Source organism: Doryrhamphus excisus, chromosome 15, assembly GCF_030265055.1.
Source record: "Doryrhamphus excisus isolate RoL2022-K1 chromosome 15, RoL_Dexc_1.0, whole genome shotgun sequence".
Classification (NCBI taxonomy): domain Eukaryota; kingdom Metazoa; phylum Chordata; class Actinopteri; order Syngnathiformes; family Syngnathidae; genus Doryrhamphus; species Doryrhamphus excisus.
In genome coordinates this window covers 1,078,795-1,101,608 of record NC_080480.1, presented here as the reverse complement: position 1 = coordinate 1,101,608, position 22,814 = coordinate 1,078,795, and the positions used below count along the sequence as shown (strand labels likewise).

The following is a 22,814-nucleotide window of genomic DNA, read 5'->3' as shown; positions in this document are numbered from 1 at the left end:
ATTAGAAGCAGTTTGCTTTTCTATTCTGATTGGTTGGTTTGACCCTAAAAAGGCATATAGTGATGTAATCACAATAGAGGCCATCCTTAATAAAATCAATGCCAAGGGTGAAATTGCTCTTTATTCATTAATTTTTCATCCGGAAATCATGCCGGGTTGAAAAAAAAGCCAGTAAAGTCCTTTAAATAATACATTAATAGTACAGTATATAGTAAAGGGATAAGGTTACATTTGTCCTATTTATAGAATGGCAGTACAAAAAGTGCTTGGATGCGTCAATATATAGACAAATAATGTAAAAGACAACCAAAATGACCTCAGCAGTTACACTACTGGACCTACAGGGAAAGATTCTACCTGTTAACACTGCAACAGACACCTCTGTAGTCTTGTTAAAATGTAACAAACACATAAAATACAAATATTGCATTGTAACTTAAGTCACGGTACGTGTGTTCTTGATGAACATTGAGGCGTGCACTAAGTCTGGTTACAAGTGATTCTTAATCAAGCTAAGAGGAATAATTTACATATCTGTGGCACTGTAAGTACTTTGAATAAATGTGACCTTCAAAAGGGAAGTAATGAGAGTAAAGCCTTTAGAAAAAGTAACATAATGCAATCAAAATGATTGTTTAAAAAAAGTTCTGAGAATGATTGAAGAGTAAATAAAGGCAGTGGAATTTAACACTTATGAGCACAAATACAAAGAGGCTATTCTGGAACATTTTCATCGAGTGCACTAAAAAGAGTCGCACCCCACTTCCTGAAGCGGTGACAGAAGTGGGTTTGAGAATGACTTAACAGTATTTGCATACCAGACGATAAGAAAGAACATAGCTGCATTTCACCTTTCTAGTGACCCATTTTGCAGAAACGGCCACCAAAAATATGACCACAATTCAGTGTCCCGCCGTGCGGTACTTCATGTCACCGATTCCTGCTCAAAAATGGCAACAGACATGTATTGTAAACATCTTTTTGCTACAGTTGTCCCAAATCTGGTATGGAAGCTGAGCGGAATGAAGACCTTTTCATGGCATGAGAGAAGACGACGGCAGAGATGCAGCAGCCATGTGCCGCTTCATCCGCGCCCTCGGTTCCTTCCTTCGACACGCCGGGACGCTTTGAGGCAGGTCGTTGAAAATACATAACGTTACATCGGGCGGCATCATCTGCCTTGTTTCAGTGGAGGAACTCAAGTCCAGCGACATCTCTTCCTCTGGCAGGCCTCGGGGTCCGACGTGCAGCCCTCAGAGTCGCTCTCGGAGGAAGACGGCCCGGCCGAGGGAGGGACAGGCGTGCACGGGGAGCGCTCCGGCACGTCCGCTGCGTCCTCTGTGGTGACGCTGTGGAGATTGAGCACCCAACCCAGTTTGTTGTATAGCAGGTGGCGGAGCCCCGGGGGCAGGGGCAGGACATCCAATGTGTCTATGCGGTCTGGCAGCAGCTGGCGAAGGCGAGCGCAGCACAGGTACAAAAGGGAAGTGGGTGCAGAGCAGGAGCGGATCACCTTCATGCTGCTTTTGGCTGCCGTGGAGCACGCCATCGGGTAAAACCTTTTATTTTGGAGATCTGTGGCAGCAATACCTGGGATGACAAAATGAAAGAAAATGACTCATGTGTATGCGGACCAAAAACTGTAATTACATTACATATAATACCGTCATAGATGTATTTAACTATGTTGTTTGCAGTGATGTCAAGATAAATGTACCAACCTATACACTTGCGGTTCTTAAAGAACCTGAGTGTGCCGTGCCACGTGTCCAGATGAACCCCAATAATGGAGCCCTGTCCAAACCGAGAAGAAAAGTTCATCTTGTCGCCTTTATGATGCAACAAGCCTGTCAAAAAGAAGATTTACAGTAGTTATCAGTTAACTTGAAATATAACGATTGTGTTTTTTAAACTCAGAAAATAGGGTCATACCAGTGTAAGAAAGACCCCAGCTGTCCACGTCTTTTCCCAGAAGGCTGCAGAACGTATGCCTGTATTTGTCAAGGTTGACGTCGGAAGTCCCGATCCCGACCATCTGTACAGTGTCATAAATCGGTGTTATCCTGGACGAAAACTTGGTAAAATGGTCACAACTGCTTATTCACCATGTCTGTCCCATACACCGGCGACGTCATCTTGATCTCCCAGAAGTGTTGCCCTTCCGCCAGCTCCTTGGAGCCACGGATAGCAGCTGTCCCACAGCTGTACTCCGAGTGGAAGTTGACTTCACGATCGTCGCAGCTCAGTAAAGTCGCTGTCGATCGGCTGCTGTCGTCCCAAACCCAGTCGAATTCTGAAAATTGTCCAAACATTCAAGACGGAAGAATTTGAGACTATTTTTCCTCCAACGTCCAAGTTCTCACTTTCACTTTCACACCCACTTGCTAGTAGTAAACTGGAAAAGTACCAGGCATCTGTAGTTATTGGTAAGTCTTATTTTTCTGGATAATACTCAGTAATAAATGAGGTTTAAAAGTTCGATTAAGTATAATTCTAGTGTTGCCTCTGCCTGTAGGAGTACAATAATGATGCAGATCACTTTTACCCTGATCATCCTCTCCACAGTGACATCCTTTGACTTGGTAAAAACCTCGCCGATGATGGATGGTCTCGGCCTGGTAGTCGCAGCCGCAGTAGGACTCTCCCGTCACGGGCACGGCACTCGGGACCGGAGGGACCATCACAGCTGAATAGTCCGCCTCTGAATCGGAATCACTGTACTTGAGAGTGAAGCACAGTAGGAGAGATTTCACAAGTCAGAAAATAAATTGGGAGCTGCACTGAAAAATGTCAAACGATAAATAAAACAACAACAAAAAACAAAAAAAGCTATGCACGAACCTCCAGGCGCTCGTAGCCCCATTCGTCACTTTCAGAGGCCAAGACCAGCGCTCTTGCATCAGCATCCCGTATTCCACCCCAAACGTACCGCCAAGCTCGGCTGTTCCTACCTCGCCTGGACATGTCCACAACAAGGATCTTGGCACTCACTTCTTGCTCTTCTTTAATCCGGATCCTAAGGCATCAAACTGCATCTGTCCACCTGCCGGATGAACACAAAATGAGTTTAAAAACGACAAATGATGAACAATAAAACCCACTTTTGTTTATTTATTTCAGCTAATTAACTCAAAAGGTGTGAAAATGACCCTGTAGCGAATTTCCTTCATGTTCACTATAAAAATTAATCGACCTATAGTTTATCTATCATATACATTTGTCTTCAAATCAATATCCCCAGTTAAATACGTCCACATTCCGTACAATTAAGTTTTTAGACATCGTGACACTCGATGACATGTGACGACTTCCCATAAATCATGCTAGCCTAGCTAACGCCAGCTAACCAGTGATAACATATGAATATATTAGCTTCAGAAACATTTTAAATGAAATTATCACATTTGTCAAGTGCTCTTTCTACTCCTTGTCAATTTATTGAATGCACGATATGCGAGAAACTGCGTAAAAATGGGTCTGTGATGCAGACCTAGCATAAACTAGCTAGTTAGCTTTCACGAGCTGCTATGAAAATGTAACACCATCCCCACCTGCCTGTCGGTAATAAATCCTCGCGTAAATTAATAAAAATGTTAATAAAGGCACATATCCCCGGACAGTCCATACACGACGAAAGAATGCGTGACTGCAAGTGTCTATTTTTCTGTGACCTACTTTCATCAATGTGAGGGTAAACAATAACACGCAGGCGGATGAAGGTCACCACTTTCCGGAAGTTTTCATAGGCAGTAAAAATAGAAGTATCTATATAAGTACCCATCCCTTTCAAATTAAACTACCCGTGTTATATCTAAAATATCTAAACCTCAATCATTAGGTTAGTTGTTGTTTTAAAATGTGGGCCATTTCTTGCGTATTGTAAGTGACGACGTGGAAAATAGTATAATAAAAATAATTCTTTGCAACATATTATTCAAAGTACTCATGTTATGAATTCCCAGTGATGTGCATTCATTATATTTATAAGGAAGTAGTGTTTTATCACTACTTATTTTTAAAATAAGCATGACAGTGTTTAGACCCTAAACACAAATAATTTTAATTTGAAGGGCTAACTTGACCACCTACAGCATGGTGTCCAAAGTGCAGCCCAGGGGCCCATTGTACATTGTAAAAATAAAATTCAACAGGAACACTAAAACAAAAATGCATTAATTTTTAAATTAATTTTACACAAATAAATTATTAAAATCGGCTCTGCTTCGGCGAGTGGTTAACAAGACGCTAAATACAATTTCTCTTTCTCTTAATTCAACTAACCAATGAAATGCACTGGCACTAAAATGATATAAGCTTGTTTTGTTTTTTGGAAGAGAAATAGCTTGAGCCTAATATTCTGGAGGATGATGAGTTTTATTTGGAAATCCGACAAGCACAGTTGAACAGTGATCTTAAAACAAACAAAAGCAAGACAGCAGCACTACAGGTTAACGATAAGTGTCTGAGGATGCCATAGTCAACATAAATTCACTTGCACACATGATGCACTCGGGTCACGCACACACTTTCAACGGCATATCTACATGTGGACATCCCCCATTAATAAATCACACTACATCCAGAGGAATTTCAAGCACTTAGAACAATTACCAACAGTGCAATTACTCTAACTATACACAGATAATTTATATATTTTCATGTATATAGGGTATTCCATAAACATTATTCCATTTAGACATGTTTCATTAAGTCAAAATCTTCAAAGCTTTCCATAAATAGCAAAAAAAAAAAAAATGTCGACAGCTCTTCGCTGCTGCGATTCCAAAAATGGTCCCCAAAAAGAACATGAAAGTCAAATAAAAATACTGATGTGCACGATTCCGCGGCAGTGTCGGATAAGAGTGACAAAACCACCATTGAAAAAGAGAAAAATCAAAGAACGTTGATACTCACATCACAGACCGATTTACGACATTTACAAGGGGTGGAGGGACGCTTGGACCACTGTACAGGATAAGATCAGACAACAAAATCAGGCAGACTGTCCACACATCATCCCACAACAACCAATACATCTTCATGCCCGCTCTGTACACCGCACCTGACACAACCGGATGGCTTTAAACAATTTGGACAGATCACAACTATTGATGACTAAACTGCCAGGTCCAAGGGCAACACGCTTCTGCTTGCCATCCCATCCTGTCAGGCCCTCTTGGTGTCATGGAAGTTGGTGAAAATCTATTTGTTCTCGCTGCTTCGACGTGGAATGGATGAAATGGTGCCGATGCACACGCTTATTTTGTAGATAGGATGAGAGCCACGATCAGGCCGTAAAGCCCCAGCACCTCGGCGAAGATCAGGATCAAGATCATGCCCACGAAGAGGCGGGGCTGCTGGGCGGTGCCTCTCACGCCGGCGTCTCCTACAATGCCGATGGCGAAGCCGGCCGCCAGACCGCTGAGGCCCACGCTCAGACCGGCTCCTAGATGCAGGAAGCTCCTGGTGAAGGGAAGACAAATAACACAAGATGACAAATTAAGCAAAACGTAGCCAAACAACGACGTAGCGCCTTCCGTGTCGGCTTAAAAGCGACAAAGAGAGCAGACCGGCAGCAGGGTGGCAAAGCGGAGGCTATGCTGCTCGAGTGTTTGGAACAAGCGAGCAAGCGAGGCTGACAGTTGACAGACACACGTCGGCCGAAACATTAGGCGCAGCTGCACAATCCTACGAGATGCCAGAGCTCAATCATCAATTCTGCCTTTACAAAGACAATAATGCTCAGTTTGGGGGCATTATGTTAATATGTTTAATTACGGGGCCTGTAGTTTGCAAACCAAAACTCCACTTTACCACAATAGAATCAAACCCGTGTATGTTGTTGACGAGCCGTCTATAAAAATTGGTCCCGTTATGTCAACGTATTGTATATTATTGCCAGTGCAAAGATAGCCTAGAAATAAAAGCATGTCAGCGTTTTCCATAGTCGTCTATTTGTGTCCATGTAGCTTGTCGTTCCAAGGCTGCAGAGGAGATGACATCATAACTCTGCTTCTTAACACATCTCGTACAGACACGCCACAACTGACGTTAAACGCTGCATTGTAGTCCCGTGCCACTTCCTACTTCAAATTTGGCAGCTTCACTCAATCACGGTTCTTTGAAAGTGCCATGCCATCGACTGGTGACCAGTCCAGGGAGCATCCCACCTGGACTGGGATAGGCTCCAGCATACCCGTGACACTACACAGGACAAGCGGTACTGAAAATGGACGGATATTAAAAGTTTAAATAAATATTATTAAGTGAATACATGAAAAGTGAGCATCACTATCTCGGTAAATCCAGATGTTATGATACGGCCTTGTAGTGGATCTCATCAGATTGGACACATGTGAGCAATCTTGCGACCACTCAGTGTATGTTTTGCAGTGCAGCATCATTTTGGAAATATCCATCTAAAAAGCAATTTAATATTCGTGTCATCCCAAGAAATATTGCTGAGGGCAAAGTAATACTTTTGTCCAAATAAAATAAAGCATAGATGACTTGCTTGCGGTGTAAATAATTTACCCCGACTGACATTTCCTCCGTGCGTCATTTGATGACTTACAACAAAAAAACGTCACGGGGCAGAATGCTGCAATTTTATCAGGATAATGTGCGTTCTCGGCTATTATCATGGTGCGCTTGTAAACTGCCAAGCTATCAGCAAGGACTCCAGACCGCATGAAGCCGCGTGTGTATTTCAAGCAGTTTGACTCACCATGTCACAGTAAAGCGTGTGGCCATGTCAAAACCCCGTTTGCATGCCTGTCTGTCTCAACTGTCACTATCAAATGAGGAAAGAAAGCCCAAACACATCTTACATTAATTCAATTTGTGTTATGTTGTTAATGTCTTAGGTTTTTAACCACACCATGGGAGCACGGACGCTACTACTTATGCAACAGAACATGCAAACTCCACACAGACGAGGGCAAGGCTGGAATCGAACTCGGGTCTCCTAGCTGCATGACCTGCGCACTAACCACTCCTACACCGTGCAGCCCGTATGCAACATTCCTGTGTGAAACACACGCGGCCGAAGATGTCCGAGTTTAGGCTTACTTGTAGAGAGTCACCCTCTCCGAGATGTTGTTTGCTATGAGCACGGCCACCACCAGCCCGTAGATGGCAATGATACCCGCCATGACCACAGGGATGATGGACTTCATGATGAGCTCTGGCCGCATCACAGACATGGCGGCGATCCCCGTGCCACTCTTCGCCGTTCCATACGCCGCTCCTAGAGCTGCGGAAGAAAGAGGCGGGGTACCTGTTAGCTTACAATACTCTTCTTATAAAAGAGCAATCACATGAATATGGATCGCAAACACACATGTGGTGTCATAAATGTTTATCACGTCAATGTTTATTGGGCTTATCAGCTTTGTTTATCATTTTATAAACATATTTACTGGATTTAAAATATGCCATGGACAAGAATCCACATTATAGGATGATTTGCATACTTTCCGGAAAGATGTGAGACAAAAAAATCTCATTATGGGATGTGAGCATTACAAGAACAGTAAACACGGAGCCAAGTCTTACGGGTGCATCGTGCAGCACCACTAATGCGCTCTTTCTCTTAGTGCTTGTAAAAGACATTTATGCCAGGTTGGTTTTCATGGCAGATGAAGGCCAAACACTTTATTAAATTGTTTGACAGTTTATTCTGCTTACTGGAAACTTAATGTATTGAATGAGAATTGTGGTGGTAATATTGACTGTGCTGAATTATGTACCAAAATATCACTTACTGCCACACAATAGTTTGTATTTGATAAACTCCAGGCCGTACGTTGGATGAGTGGTTTCAAACATACATGTTAAATTAAGTGGAGATGCTTAATTTGTCAATGGGTGTGAATGTGAGTGGTTGTCCGGGGTTGGTCGGGTTGTCCTAATATCAGCTGGGATAGGCTCCAGCTCTTCAGTGACACTAATAAAGACAAGCGATATAGAAAATGAATGACCGATAAGAGTTCTTGCATTCCAGCATATGGGCAGGTGTACCTAATGCTGTGGCCTTGAGTATATTTACTCCAATCCAGAACAAAACATGGCAGTATTCCACTGAAGACCACCTGCCAGTACTCTCGCAAAGCACCACAAGGAGTTGAATTAAATCAGAAGTAATAAAAAGATATGATGGGGTGCACTTGTAATGTGACACTGGGTGTACCTCATGGGTGGGTGGATGGATGGATGATTGTGTTCTCCCTCATTGTGACATGTTAATATCAAAACACAAACAGACTAGTTTATAATGCCTGATATTCATTTTCAACTGGGGATGCTGCAAGCAACAAACAGACGTGTTAAATGGGATTCGTCCATCTATATACATTTATAACATGGCCTCTGCGTCACCAGGCGGCAGCCATCATCAAAGATCGTTACGACGGATGACAGCCCAGCTAGCATCAGCTGGTGGTCGTTCGCCTGCTCGACGAGGCCGGTTACAGCCCGCCCAGTGATCCACGTAAGCACCTCTCATTCGGCCGCTCTTAGCTCATCACGTACGGTCGGTTTTTGCTAATATCTACCCCGACTCGCTATTTCCGAGAGGCTAAGCTAACCAGCGCAGCGAATGTCAAATGAAGAGGTAGCTGTAGTTACCGCTGAACACCATGGCCGCGGAGGCTCCCATCACAGCGAAGAAAGGCGAGTACTCGGGGCTTTCCTCGGACGACATTTTCGGATTATTCACAGGCCCAAGCAGCTACGGGAGAAGGTTATCTTGTCCTTGTCCTTTATACCACCGTCAGCCTCGGCTAGGTTTCAACGCGGAGAGCGGCTACAGGCTACGGCAGGCTAGAGGACCGGTGCAGAAGGGGAAAATGGCGAAACGGAAAAAGTCACATGATCAGCCACCTCGGAAGGAACCATTTCTCGCGGATTCGGGGGTGCTTGACTTATGAAAACACCACATTTTACCGACAATTTCGTGCGATGTAAAACAATTCTATAAAATAATAAACCACTGATGTAATGTTGATGGACATCTCATATTACAGCCGTGTTATGAGTCATTTCAAGTCTTTCTTCCCTATTTAGACAGTGGTATATTCTGCTGCAAGTGCATTACCTGCAGTTCAGTCAGCAATGCACATTAAGTGTTTTAATTACTTATTTTTTTTGTTATATTTTCCATATCATTAGTGACATTACTAAAATACTGTAAATAAATCATAAAGTGCCATAAAACAGATTAAAAGCTGCATGCCCATCCTAGAAGAGCTTTGTGATTGAATTACACGCCGTAAATTTTCACCATGAAGAAATAATTCAAATTGTATTTGTCCCAGAATGTCCTATGTGACATTTTTTGAGGATAATCTATGAATTAATTACTCACAAGAGTGTAACAGATCAATGCATTCTATGTAAAGTAATTTTTATGTACACCACACACGGTCTAATTAATTTAAATACAGATGATTGGGATCTCATCAAATTTCTCAGGAAAAAGCTGTACCACACACTACAGACACTGCATTTTAATGAAATAGTAAAAGTAAAAATTATACTTTAATGAAAAGAAGCACACAATAATAATAATAAAAATCACCATAAATATGCTACATAATTCTATCACACATTGCTCCAATATGATTGAGTACATGTAGCTGTAAGGGCGTCCCATTGTTACGCTATACACAAACACGTAGAGGATAGATCTCCAGGATGACAGCAAGTAGTGGATATCCTAATTGCGCGGTGAAAACCATCTCTGCAAACACAAAGTTGAACTTCAGGTCTTGGGAGGACACAAAACCGAATCATCAAATATCAACAAAAGTATCTAATACTGACAATCCAAGTCTTATAATCTACGAGTTTCCCACAGATCGGAATGCACGCACACACACACTAAAATGTAGTTCTGCTTTAAAATGAGTTGTATGGTCATAACCATTACTAATTCAACATCCTTTATGCTTGTGGCAAACTATCAGCAAGCTTTATATAAAACCTGAAATGTCCAGAATTCTTTAAAAAAATAAGCTCTCTCCCTGCTCGTCATGATTTCGGTTTGCTTGTGTTATCTACGCATCTTGGCCAGATTTATGTCGAAAGAAACCCGAATGCCACTGCAAGAAAGTCACCATTATTCCCCCCCCGCACCTAGCAACTCTTGTTTATTGATCACCGGTAAGAGGTTCATCTCTCAAAACACACGCGTAAAATTCCAATATGCACACACGTGCCTGGGAGTTCTTCCGCACACAAACCCAACACTTCATTCACGCCAAGCCCCGAGCACAACTAGCCACCGGGATCGCATAATCCGAAAATGTGTTGCGGCTGCTGGAAAACACACGGAGAAATGAGTAAGATAAGGCATCACATGCTATTCGTGGCAAAGCCGTATAGAGAGTGAAAGTGTGGCACAGCGACGGCTCGAATGCGGGATGAGGAAGCTACACTGGAACCCTGCTAGGATGAGGGGATGCAACTTTGAAAAGAAAGTCATGGAGAACGCTGTGGATGTGTCCCTCTCAGTCCCAGCCGTTGTCTTTTATCATGTGGGACAGCTCGATGATGTACTTCCCTTCCTTGTACTTCTGACTCAGTTCGAAGGCTTGTTCCTGAAAATAAGCAAGAACATTCCACTCTTATGTCATTTCCAATGCATCCTGTGCTTTTTATTGTGACCAATAATTACGGAAAGCTGAGCAATGTTGCTGTGCTGTGCATGAGGGAGGGCTGTCGGACCATCTGGCCATACTGGGTTAAAAATGTCATACTGGTTTTGGTGCTCATGTGACACCTGATCAGACTACACAGCAAGAAGCTTGCTAGCTCAATATGCAGGTTTAAATGATGGCACAAAAGGCATAGTAATCATAATAATAAACACAATCTACAGTTGTGGCCATTACCCGCACAAAGATGAAACTGAACGTCACTGAAGATGACTATAGGGCTGTTATTGCATGTCTACAGGGCTCTAATAGGTCAAAACACACACAAGCAAGTATTATTTATAACCTAAATGGCTTATTTACTCTTATTGTGTCTACTATATTGGGTAACATGGGTGCAAAGATGACTATAGGGCTGTTATTGCATGTCTAGAGGGCTCTAATAGGTCAAAACACACACAAGCAAGTATTATTTATAACCTAAATGGCTTATTTACTCTTATTGTGTCTACTATAATGGGTAATATGGGTGCAAAGATGACTATAGGGCTGTTATTGTATGTCTAGAGGGCTCTAATAGGTCCCAACACACACAAGCAAGTATTATTTATATCTTAAATGGCTTATTTACTCTTATTGTATCTACTATATTGGGTAGCATGGGTGTAAAAATGACTATAGGGTTGCTATTGCATGTCTAGAGGGCTCTAATAGGTCCCAACACACACAAGCAAGTATTATTTATATCTTAAATGGCTTATTTACTCTTATTGTATCTACTATATTGGGTAGCATGGGTGTAAAGATGACTATAGGGATGTTATTGCATGTCTAGAGGGCTCCAATAATGTTAAATGGGTGTAAACAGGTTTTCTATGCTCTAATCATGAAATATTTGATTTATAAATAAGGAATTCACTGATCATAGTTGGGTAAGGAACCAATTATAAACCAGGGATTACTGTTTATATGTTTTACCGTTTTTTTGTTCGTTCACTGTGCGAACAAACCAAAACAATTATCAAGGAAGTGAAGAACAGACATATTCTAATGTACTACTTTGACCATTTTCCGTAGATATGCTTACATATTTCCAGCCCAGAGTGGTATGACAGTTTTCACAGTAGATGTCGGCCACTGCATGAAGTCCTGTGAGCAGCAGCCTCTCCTCCGCAGGACCACAGCCGATGTTCACCCTGAAGACAAACCCCAAGAAGGGAGGAGAATTTATGATGCACTCATGCTTGAGATACGGTGAAATGATGAGATACTCCAGGGTTCAACAAATGAAATACTGAAACTACATTTATGTGCAGTTGCTATCATACTATCATACTGCATCTCCAGGTCACAGCCAGCGTTAGTCCTGACCTACTAACCCAGCAGGAGCTTGGCTAACTCCTGACTTCAAGGTTCACTCGAGAGCAAATCTAATTATCAGTAGACTATCAGCTTTGAGTCAACATGTCTGATACTGGGAAATTGTGGGAGCTGTAACAGGACTCATTCAAAAGTAACATGCTGGATAAATAAAAGGTTACCTCCTAACGACAGATAACTTTGAACCAAAATGGATGTTCATGTGAGTATTTGTTTAACACAAAGTCAAATGGAAATCAAAATTACTCACACAGAATTAAAGAGGTAAGCTCGGCCTTGGCTTCCTTGGAAAGACTGAGAGACACAAAGCATACAAAATGAATAATATCATTATGAACATATTTACAGACTATCTTTCAACCTTGACATGTTTTGTGTCGGTCTTGTTCTACCAGTTTCCCCTTTCTACTAATCTGGGTGAGCGCGGATGTGTGACAATGTTCATACCCGATGCTTTTATATAGGAAACTCATCCACATTTGGAGCTAACCGGTTTGCCCTCGCTCACACGCTATAATGGGACTGTCTGTGAAATAATGCTTCTTCACACACCTCATACGCACATACCGCAACTCAATATTGTTGTTTTTTTAATCGTCCCTGCATTTTATTAGGCGCTGTGTGAAATAAAAACAACCAAAATGTGCTGTAATGTGCTTCTTTCTCAGTCCATGCATCAAATTTCTCTTTAATCCTGCTACTATAGGCCTACAGTTAGATGTTTGCTGTGAAAAGAATATTAATACTATATTACAGTATTGTGTGCCTTTTCCCATCCTTCTATAACAATGAAAACAACCAATAAGAGAGCGCCGCACTGGCCCGGATCCCTGTGAGCCACGTGAAGAGATAAATACAACAAAAGGGTGGCAGCTGACCTTGGAGATAAGATCATCATGGTTGGCCAGATGGGCGCGGCAGTGAACACAGCTGTAGCGGCGATGGCAGGAGTCCAGGTAAGCCTGGAACGTCTTGGCTTTCGTCAGCTTCACCATAGCTGAGGAGGGAAAGAGATGCTCCTTTAGTCCCGTTCCATGCTGGCTGTATTTCGTTTTGGCCCGCCAAGTTGCCAGCATTTCTCTCATGACATTTGTTTTGGGTGGTTATGTGTGTTTTTAGCATTTTTCACATGTTTTATGGTGTTTTACATTGGATTATTTGGAGCGTTGGCCCCCGTTGGCCACAGTAAAATGCTAAAAATCAATCTATCTGTCCTATAACCTAATATTCTATAACTCTTGTCATCATAAAGGGTCACAGGTAATCTAATAATGAATTAATCATATTTTTAAAATGTGCAGGGGGCAACAAAAACCGAGCTGAGGGCCAAAATATAATTATCCCAATTAAATGATGAAAAATAAGGTGGGGAATTTATTTACACCAAACTACCCTCAGTAATCACATTACTGCCATATGATAATTATATGGGACCCGCGGGCCACACTTTGAACACCCATAAAGTATGGCCAAACACAAGAGATATGTTCGGACATGTTCGTCATGCCTTCAGTACACACAAAATATATTTTCTAAACTACAAGCAGCCTACTCGATTACTAATGCAAGGAATAACCCAGATAAATTTAGTAAAATGATATCGCCCCACCGGGTCTCCGGTAACCTGATCGGATTTCCACCTAGCTTGTGTGCTAGCAGGTCGGCTAGCTGTGCCCTGTCACAACAATGCAGCAGCTCTAATGCGCACTGCAGCTTCTAGCCACTTACCTCCCGACGGCAGGACTCTTCCCAGCCTACACACGGTGGGCAAATTAAAAAGTGTCAAAGAAAGAGCCGATAAATCGGGACGAGGCGGTCAGAAAGGGTCGATGAAGCAGTCGACCACGCGTTAACGTCTCGGACAATGAAGACTCCAGACAGCCTCTCTTTCTGCAACACGTCGCTGGGTACAACGTTGTAGATCTTCCCAAATATATAGTTCTTCGTTTAAAAAAAAACAAAACGATTAATTCGACAAAGCTGGCAGCTTGTCAGGTTTGCGAACAGCGGCCTCACGGCGGGAGGAAAAATGTGGTTTGTTTATGAAAACACAACAGAGGGGGGAAGTCTGAACCGCGTGGGAGGGCAAAACAAAAGCCTCGACCAATAGGAGCCGCGGAAGGACGTTTAGAATATGGGTCAACCAATCCAATTTTACTTCACGTGAGCTTGTTGCGGTGGGACGGTTTAGTAGTGTTCCCAAAACAGCGAGTACCTCTTCGGTTATGGCTTGTCGTTTGGGGATTCGGGTCTCACGTTCGTATGAAGTATTTACTTTATGACATACTTTTACACGTCATGCTGAGTATTGCTTTAAAATACTTTAAAATTGTGATGAACTTTTTCTGTTGTCATCAAGGTCATGTGTTGAGCAGGGTTAAATGTAAAGTGCACACAAACTTTGCTTTTATGTCACTTATTATTATTGACTTGTCATTCTTTGCAGGCTTCATTTCCAGTGACACACACCACAAATCAATTTCCTGACTAACTTATTGCAATTTGTAAAGCATCATTGTATAATTTAAAACCACAGGCCCAATGACGCGGCCCTGCAATGGTCCCAGTCATATTCCATTAACCCACTTGCCACATTGCAAGGCGTAGCTAATCGGGTCAGAAAAATACAGCCTTTGTTCTCTACCGAGACAGTTTGATTAGTACCACAGCAGTGTGGGCGGACTTTGCCCGTGGCATGAAAAAAAGACTCATTTGTGTTCCCTTTTATTTACATGTAATTATTTGTTATATTATTCCGTAAAAGATAATTCTGTCAGGTGACATCATCCAGCAAGATTGAAAGATTGGAGGTGGCCAGCGTGGAAATGGACATACGGCAGGATTTGTTACTTTGTCACTCCTGACGTTTGTTTCTGCAGAGGACGCTTGACAGAAGAGAGGGGTAGTCACTCATCACCCCCGTGGCCCCCACTTCTAACGCCGCCCTTATGTCTTCCTCTTTATTGCACACAAACAAATGCACCTGCAATCACATATATCAGAAACTGAGCGATGTAGCGTCTTCTATCTATCCGATGGATTCGTACACGTATAGTCGTTGTAACTGGATAACTGGATCCTTCATGGAAGCGCCGATGGATTTGGTGCAAGTACTCGTATTTAGCTAAGCATGATGTTATTCTCCTAAAGGAATCTCAATCCTGCGTGCGGCTAATGAGATGATGGCATTTGCTGCGAATGTTTTCACACTAAAGCGATGAGGTGGCCACTCATGGCCTCATGGCGGGGGTGAGCTCATCCCTGCAGAGATTACTCACATCAGAGATGTCAAAACTCTCGCTGTGGTTGTGTGTGTGTGTGTGTGTGTGTGTGTGTACTTTGCATTTTTAATGTAGTTTATTTCTAAGGTTGGTTTTTAGTTTGTGTCTGTGCAGAAGAAAAACAACAGAATAATAATAATAATAATAATAATAATAATAATAATAATAGGGCTGTACGGTGGACGAGTGGTTAGCGAACAGACCTCACAGCTAGGAGACCCGAGTTCAATCCCACCCTCGGCCATCTCTGTGTGGAGTTTGCATGTTCTCCCTGTGCATGCGTGGGTTTCCTCCCCCATTCCAAAAACATGCTAGGTTAATTGTCCACTCCAAATTGTCCATAGGTATGAATGTGAGTGTGAATGGTTGTTTGTCTATATGTGCCCTGTGATTGGCTGGACACCAGTCCAGGGTGGACCCAGCTTCTCGCCCCGAAGACAGCTGGGATAGGCTCCAGCACCCCCCGCAACCCTCGTGAGGATAAGCGGTTGAAAATGAATAAATTAATGAGTTCTCCTCCTATTTTGTGTGGAAGTGGTAACTTTTTGGCTTCTAATTTTGTCTTTCCCCACCCTCGATCATTTCTGTATGGAGTTTGCATGTTTTCCTCGGGTACTCCGGTTTCCTCCCACATTCCAAAAACATGCTAGGTTAATTGTCCACTCCAAATTGTCCACAGGTATGAATGTGAGTGTGAATGGTTGTTTGTCTATATGTGCCCTGTGATTGGCTGGACACCAGTCCAGGGTGGACCCCGCTTCTCGCCCCGAAGACAGCTGGGATAGGCTCCAGCACCCCCCGCAACCCTCGTGAGGATAAGCGGTTGAAAATGAATAAATTAATGAGTTCTCCTCCTATTTTGTGTGGAAGTGGTAACTTTTTGGCTTCTAATTTTGCCTTTCCCCACCCTCGATCATTTCTGTATGGAGTTTGCATGTTTTCCCCGGGTACTCCGGTTTCCTCCCACATTCCAAAAACATGCTAGGTTAATTAGCCACTCCAAATTGTCCATAGGTATGAATGTGAGTGTGAATGGTTGTCTGTCTATATGTGCCCTGTGATTGGCTGGCCACCAGTCCAGGGTGTACCCCGCCTCTCGCCCGTAGACAGCTGGGATAGGCTCCAGCACCCCCCACAACCCCCGCGAGGATAAGCGGTAGAAAATGAATGAATGAATAATAATAAAAAGAAATAGAATCATACCTGGATTCCACGAGCTGCAAGATGTTTGAAGAGACTTTTCCTCATAGTTATTCTAGGATGAAATATATTCTGATAAGTATTGCAAAAATGGCATTCATAAAGTACAGACGCATTACTTCATTTTGTAACAATCTATGTGTGTTGCTACTTCGGGGGGAGTTTATCAAAACGCTCTCTTATGACAATTTTTTATGCAATCACAATTGCACATAACATAACATAACATAAAAAATGCTATTGAGATATTGAAGGTGCCATTCCTGTATGTAGTGCTTGACTTTAAGTATTTTATGTTCTTTAAGTGGAACGTATACGCAGCTTAGTTACCTCCTTAATTGTAATATTTGGAGTTGTTTGAAATCACCATGTAAGATTGCTAATGCTAATTGCTAGCGCGAACATGGATTTTTAGACAGCAAAAGCCTCCAATAAATATAAAAATGATGTTAAATATTGATTTATGAATTTCATTAGTCATTTATAATTATTTCACATTGTTTTTGGTATGTAAAATTATAACTGTATCCTGGAAAATGTGTTTTTTGTTCACATTTATTGTCAGACAAATTGCTTTGTTTATGTATATATTTCTGTTTTGGTCAAAAGAAAAAATGAGGTTTCACTGTATTTGGAAATATAAAATTGTGTTATTTAAGTGATATTAGTTAAGTTTCCTTTACTTCATGAATTCTGTATGCTTTTATGACATATATGGTATTATCATTAGCTTTCTTTGCTGTTTGAATGATGATTGATGTTTTGTTTTGATTCCAAAAAAAGAGCAGTCTCACTTTTCTATTAAAAAGACGACCATTCTGTTCCTCAGAAACGTGTTCTCGGGAATAAACGTCCTGCTCACAAAAAAGAGAAAGACACTTCAATTGAATGCAATATTCCACCAAAAGTACACGAATGTGGAGTTCCACAGCGAGTCCGGCACACCTGTTGAATATGCGGGGCAGGTAGAACTGCAGTAGGCTCTCTCCCAGCGGCACAAAGGGCAGCAGGCCGCTGTAGAAGAAGAGAAGAAGCAGCACGCCTCGGTAGATGGAGAAGCTGTACGGCATGGCTCCGTTCTGGAAGCGCAAAGAAGACGTCAAGATGGACGCTCCGTCGCGGATCACAGGACGATGGGAGCCCAGTTAGTCGTCTAGTCACCGTTTGGCGGCACTTGGTCAGGATTGCAGAGTTGGCTGACGCCCACACGGTGATCTCCTCCCGGTGGTAGCGTTTGACCAGCGCGGATACCTACAACACACACCGTCAGGCTTCAAGATTGCAAGTTATGATAATATTATTATATTATATTGCTTGTGAAAACATCAAAGAAGTGTAAATGATGGTCCAGCCCAGATGAAGAACGGACTTGGTAGTTCTAGAGGTCTATCAAGGTTCAAGTCGCCTTACAATGAAGCATGTGTGCTTTACTTTGCAGAAGATCCTGACCATACAAACTAATGTACATGAAGATAGATACCGTGTGTGTATGTGTGTATATGTGTGTATATGTGTGTTGCCTTTTCGATCAGCTGGTTGTTGTTCTCTTTAATCTCAATGCTGATCGGAATCTCTGGGAATTTTCTGAACAAATCCTCCAGCAAAGCAAACTTCCTGTCTGCGCCGCTGCTGTAGTGACCTGGTGGACATCACACACACACACACACACACACACACACCCACACACACCCACGTTACCATTTGTGAATGATAAACGAGGAAGGCCCGTCTCACCTGCGTTAAACGTCACCTCCAGCCTGTCCTTGTACAAAGGTAAATCCTGTCAAAATAGAGAACATGGAATGTGAGGAACGCTCACGTTGCCGCGTACAGCAAGGTTTACGTCCACCGCCTTATGGCATATAAAAACACACCAATTATTACTAAGTCTGACATTAGGGAGCCCAGTTCAGGTTCAGCAAAGGCTCCTCCCACATCCCAAGGGACAGCCCCAAATCCTTCCATTCATTCATTTTCTACCGCTTTTCCTCACGAAGACAGCCTATCCCAGCTGTCTTCGGGCGTAAGGCGGGGTACACCCTAGACTGGTCGCCAGCCAATCACAGGGCACATATACAACAAAACAACCTGTGACAAACAACCATTCACACTCACATTCATACCTATGGACAATTTGGAGTCACCAATTAACCTAGCATGTTTTTGGAATGTGGGAGGAAACCGGAGTACCCGGGGAAAACATGCAAACTCCATACAGAAATGATCGAGGGTGGGGAAAGACAAAATTAGAAGCCAAAAAGTTACCACTTCCACACAAAATAGGAGGAGAACTCATTAATTTACTCATTTTCAACCGCTTATCCTCACAAGGGTTGCGGGGGGTGCTGGAGCCTATCCCAGCTGTCTTCGGGGCGAGAAGCTGGGTCCACCCTGGACTGGTGTCCAGCCAATCACAGGGCACATATAGACAAACAACCATTCACACTCACATTCATACCTATGGACAATTTGGAGTGGCTAATTAACCTAGCATGTTTTTGGAATGTGGGAGAAAACATGCAAACTCCACACAGAGATGGCCGAGGGTGGAATTGAACCCTGGTCTCCTAGCTGTGAGGTCTGTGCGCTAACCCCTAGACCACCGTGCCGCCCCAAATCCTTCCAATCATTCATCATCCATCATCTGCCAAGGAGCCATGCTTTGATTTTGGCCTCATTTTGGTCAAAGTCCAGAGGAGGATTTTTTTTTGGTTTTTGGCCATCATGGCCACTGCAAACCAGAATGGCCGACGTGCGGTGTGACGTCTACGCCATATTTGGTGGTGACGACTCAAACGTCAGCATTATCGTCTTTTTAAAAGCCACACGGAGTCGACCGCAGCTGAGTGTACGTTTGGATTAGAACTACAATTAGACTAGAGCACATTTCCTTGTAGCGTTGTACGTACAGTGGAACCTTGGTTAGCGTTTGACAATGTTAGCTTATTTTTCGGTTAATGTGGATAAAATACAGTCTCGGTTTGTGTACATTTTCCATAAGGCGGCCATCTTGTCGTGTTATTAACACGCTGCGTAAGTCCAGCTGTTTTCCTAATCATCTGCATCATAAACGTCTACGTTAGCATCCCTAGCTTGCCAACAAAATGGCAACCGCTAACAAACGCTAACCAAGGTTCCTGTGTCGACCTTTGACCTGACGGTACTTCATTGCCCCCTCCCACCTGTAGTCTGAGTGAGGAGATGGTGACGTCATGTCCCGTCTGCCTCAGGAGATTCTCATCATGTGACACCACCACATGCCCGTCGTGTGTCATGTGACAGTCCAGTTCCAGCATCTCCGTTCCCTGCTTGACCGCGCTGCGGGAAAACCGTGGAAGTGGTCACATGACTTTACATGCACTCTAGGCTCTGTAGGCTGGGGGGGTGTTCTACCTAGTCTTTGAGCATTGACTAGACTGGAGCCATCCTAACTAGTCTTTGAGCAAGAACTAGACTAGAGCTGTCCTAACTAGTCTTTGACATGAACTAGACTAGAGCCGTCCTATCTAGTCTTTGAGCATGAACTAGACTAGAGCTGTCCTACCTAGTCTTTGAGCATGAACTAGACTAGAGCCGTCCTAACTAGTCTTTGACATGAACTAGACTAGAGCTGTCCTACCTAGTCTTTGAGCATGAACTAGACTAGAGCCGTCCTAGTCTTTGACATGAACTAGACTAGAGCCGTCCTATCTAGTCTTTGACATGAACTAGACTAGAGCCGTCCTACCTAGTCTTTGAGCATGAACTAGACTAGAGCTGTCCTACCTAGTCTTTGAGCATGAACTAGACTAGAGCCATCCTAACTAGTCTTTGACATGAACTAGACTAGAGCTGTCCTACCTAGTCTTTGAGCATGAACTAGACTAGAGCCGTCCTAACTAGTCTTTGAGCATGAACTAGACTAGAGCCATCCTAACTAGTCTTTGACATGAACTAGACTAGAGCTGTCCTACCTAGTCTTTGAGCATGAACTACACTAGAGCCATCCCACCTAGTCTTTGAGCATGAACTACACTAGAGCCATCCCACCTAGTCTTTGAGCATGAACTAGACTAGAGCCGTCCCACCTAGTCCTTGAGCATGAACTAAACGAGAGCTGTCCTATCTAGTCTGACTAGTGTGTCCCACCTAGTTTTTGAGCATGGACTAGACTGGAGCTGTCCTACCTAGTCTTTGAGCATGAACTAGACTAGAGCTGTCCTAGCTAGTCTTTGAGCATGAACTAGACCAGAGCTGTCCTACCTAGTCTTTGAGCATGAACTAAACAAGAGCTGTCCTACCTAGTCTGACTGACAAATTAAACTAAATTAAATTAAGTACCTTATCAGTACTTATACAGTACTATCGGTAGTAATCCATATTAGCGTTCCCGCGCCTGTATTTAATTATTTAATTACACAATGAGTAATATGGCCGCCTTCCATTCAGCAATACTCACTGAGTGAACGCCTCCATCGTGCTTTCTATCCTCTCGCCACATCCTGGTGAGAGAGAAAGTGGTTACATCAACACATTTCAAATAATATAACGCCCCCCCAACCAAAAAAAAACAAGTCTTCACCCTCTTACCTCCTCTGTGGGAGATGTGTGTGCAGTGGAAGGCCGTGCGTTTCCTCCTGTGGAGAACCTGTGGCTTCTTCAGCAGGTACAGCGAGGCGACGGCGTACCCTCCCAAAGCCGGGACCATAAGGTACCAAAAACCGCTCATGGCCCTTTAGAACCCACTAGGACTCGCAACCCGCTTAGGAATTAGTGAGCTTTTTAAGGCCAACCTGCTCCTCATCTACCGCCAAAAATCTTGAAAGACAGGTAGGACTGACGGTGTCCCTACTCCATGTCTGCGTTTGGCTCCCTCTGCAAGCAGCCAGCCGAGCAGTAAAAACCAGTTAATGAAGCACCAGCTGACCCGGAGCTCACCTGCACCTTGCTGGCCCCTGCCCAACCCCACACAACAATGTTCCTTTTGGATTGTGTTTGCGTTTCACACCTAGTATGTGCCATCGTGCCTCTACATCAGAGGTAGGGAACCTATGGCTCGGGAGCCAGGTAGGGCTCTTTTGATGACTGTATCTGGCTCTCAAGCATTTACCACAATAAAAATGTATTTTTGCTAACATTTTAAAGTAAACATCACAGAAATCACTGTTAAAAATATTCAAAATCAACAACTTTCTTATGCATTTTAATCCGTCCATCTATTTTCTACTGCAATACGGCCGACCATATCTATCTTTCCTGATGATATTTTCCAGGTCAAACACCAAAACTTGATTATTACTGGGTAATGCTGTAGTCTACCTCGGTCATTGAGATGTCAACATGTAAATATAAACTTTCCTCCTTTAGTCAAATAGTCACCTAGCTAAAGCTGCAGAACCAAGCCTTCTGGCAAAGATGGCCAAAAGAATGAAATATACTGAGTACGGTGCAAAACCATGCAGCAGCAGAAGTTACATTAATGGCAGCAAGTATTTGATTTATTATTAGACACTGCGCTGCTCACGAAAGTGTGCTGGCCACACCCCATTGGCGTGGGGTAGTGTGCCTGGTCTACGTAATTAGAGCCCATTATATCTAAAACTGTTGGTCTTACATAAAAATGCACACATTTTATTGCATTCAATGTTTAAAAAAATGTATATGGCTCTCACAGATACACATTTTATAATATCTGGTCTTCATGGCTCTCTTAGCCAAAAAGGTTCCCGACCCCTGCTCTACATCAACTCATTAATTTACATATAAGGGAACATTTATTAAACGCTGCTTTCGAGTCAAGTCAACACTTGCAGCAGCTTCACTCATCGTTGTATGCAAGGCGGCGACGTGCCGGCAGAGCGCAGCACGGTGCAGTAACGTACGGATGACTCCATCGCCAAGCTGGAATGTAACCAACACTAAGCCACAGGGACGTGGAACACGGCCGCTTTTCACCACAACACAGCACCCCATTCACTGCAGAATAATGTAAGACTTCCAGCATATTCCCCACAATGGGATAACACGTCATTCCCAGGCCAGGGAATGTCCGGGATGCAGGACGGCGGCGTGCTGAGACGTGTCGTAAAAAGGGAGGACGGCAAAGCTGTGCGGCAGGAAAAGCAAGTTTGCTTAAGCCGACTTTATGGAGGAACCTCATGGTCCATTGTTCTGTTTGGAAATACACACGGAACAAATCGGAATCATTCATCAAGTGTTTTTAAGAGGACTTTCATTTGGAGTGGGTTGCAGAAAGTATGTAAAAAAAACAAAACATAATATTTTTGTTATTATTAAAAATGTCATAAGCACTTTT

General features: G+C 43.1%; 4 protein-coding genes across 8 annotated transcripts; all 4 read right to left on the bottom strand.

Annotated features, from left to right (window-relative positions):
- Positions 1 to 103: 103 nt before the first annotated feature.
- spsb3a (splA/ryanodine receptor domain and SOCS box containing 3a) lies at positions 104 to 3,697 on the bottom strand. The gene is made up of 7 exons (XM_058050080.1): positions 3,552 to 3,697; positions 2,842 to 3,043; positions 2,546 to 2,720; positions 2,106 to 2,293; positions 1,933 to 2,035; positions 1,722 to 1,847; positions 104 to 1,590 (listed from the first exon to the last, which is right to left on the bottom strand). Exons 2-7 carry the CDS (start codon positions 2,962 to 2,964, stop codon positions 1,199 to 1,201), a joined length of 1,107 nt encoding a protein of 368 aa, XP_057906063.1. The 5' UTR covers positions 2,965 to 3,043; positions 3,552 to 3,697; the 3' UTR covers positions 104 to 1,198.
- A 658-nt stretch (positions 3,698 to 4,355) lies between these two features.
- On the bottom strand, positions 4,356 to 8,863 carry atp6v0ca (ATPase H+ transporting V0 subunit ca). Its single transcript, XM_058050114.1, has 3 exons — positions 8,629 to 8,863; positions 7,072 to 7,255; positions 4,356 to 5,463 (listed from the first exon to the last, which is right to left on the bottom strand). Exons 1-3 carry the CDS (start codon positions 8,702 to 8,704, stop codon positions 5,259 to 5,261), a joined length of 465 nt encoding a protein of 154 aa, XP_057906097.1. The 5' UTR covers positions 8,705 to 8,863; the 3' UTR covers positions 4,356 to 5,258.
- A 631-nt stretch (positions 8,864 to 9,494) lies between these two features.
- ypel3 (yippee-like 3) lies at positions 9,495 to 14,052 on the bottom strand. The gene is made up of 5 exons (XM_058050116.1): positions 13,767 to 14,052; positions 12,917 to 13,035; positions 12,289 to 12,332; positions 11,746 to 11,854; positions 9,495 to 10,601 (listed from the first exon to the last, which is right to left on the bottom strand). The coding sequence occupies exons 2-5, from the start codon at positions 13,031 to 13,033 to the stop codon at positions 10,512 to 10,514; spliced, it is 360 nt and encodes a 119-aa protein (XP_057906099.1). The 5' UTR covers positions 13,034 to 13,035; positions 13,767 to 14,052; the 3' UTR covers positions 9,495 to 10,511.
- A 219-nt stretch (positions 14,053 to 14,271) lies between these two features.
- Positions 14,272 to 22,799, bottom strand: gdpd3a (glycerophosphodiester phosphodiesterase domain containing 3a). Of its 5 annotated transcripts, XM_058050069.1 has the most exons (10): positions 21,089 to 22,799; positions 20,958 to 21,000; positions 19,702 to 19,837; positions 18,254 to 18,299; positions 18,040 to 18,158; positions 17,681 to 17,770; positions 17,465 to 17,598; positions 17,314 to 17,373; positions 16,523 to 16,574; positions 14,272 to 15,021 (listed from the first exon to the last, which is right to left on the bottom strand). In XM_058050069.1, the coding sequence occupies exons 1-10, from the start codon at positions 21,225 to 21,227 to the stop codon at positions 14,893 to 14,895; spliced, it is 948 nt and encodes a 315-aa protein (XP_057906052.1). In that variant the 5' UTR covers positions 21,228 to 22,799; the 3' UTR covers positions 14,272 to 14,892. The 5 variants fall into 5 exon arrangements, with proteins under 5 accessions (XP_057906052.1, XP_057906048.1, XP_057906050.1 ...); XM_058050065.1 differs by lacking the exon at positions 14,272 to 15,021 and having other exon boundaries at positions 15,665 to 16,574; positions 17,314 to 17,598; XM_058050067.1 differs by lacking the exons at positions 14,272 to 15,021; positions 18,040 to 18,158 and having other exon boundaries at positions 15,665 to 16,574.
- Between the last annotated feature and the right edge of the window lie 15 nt (positions 22,800 to 22,814).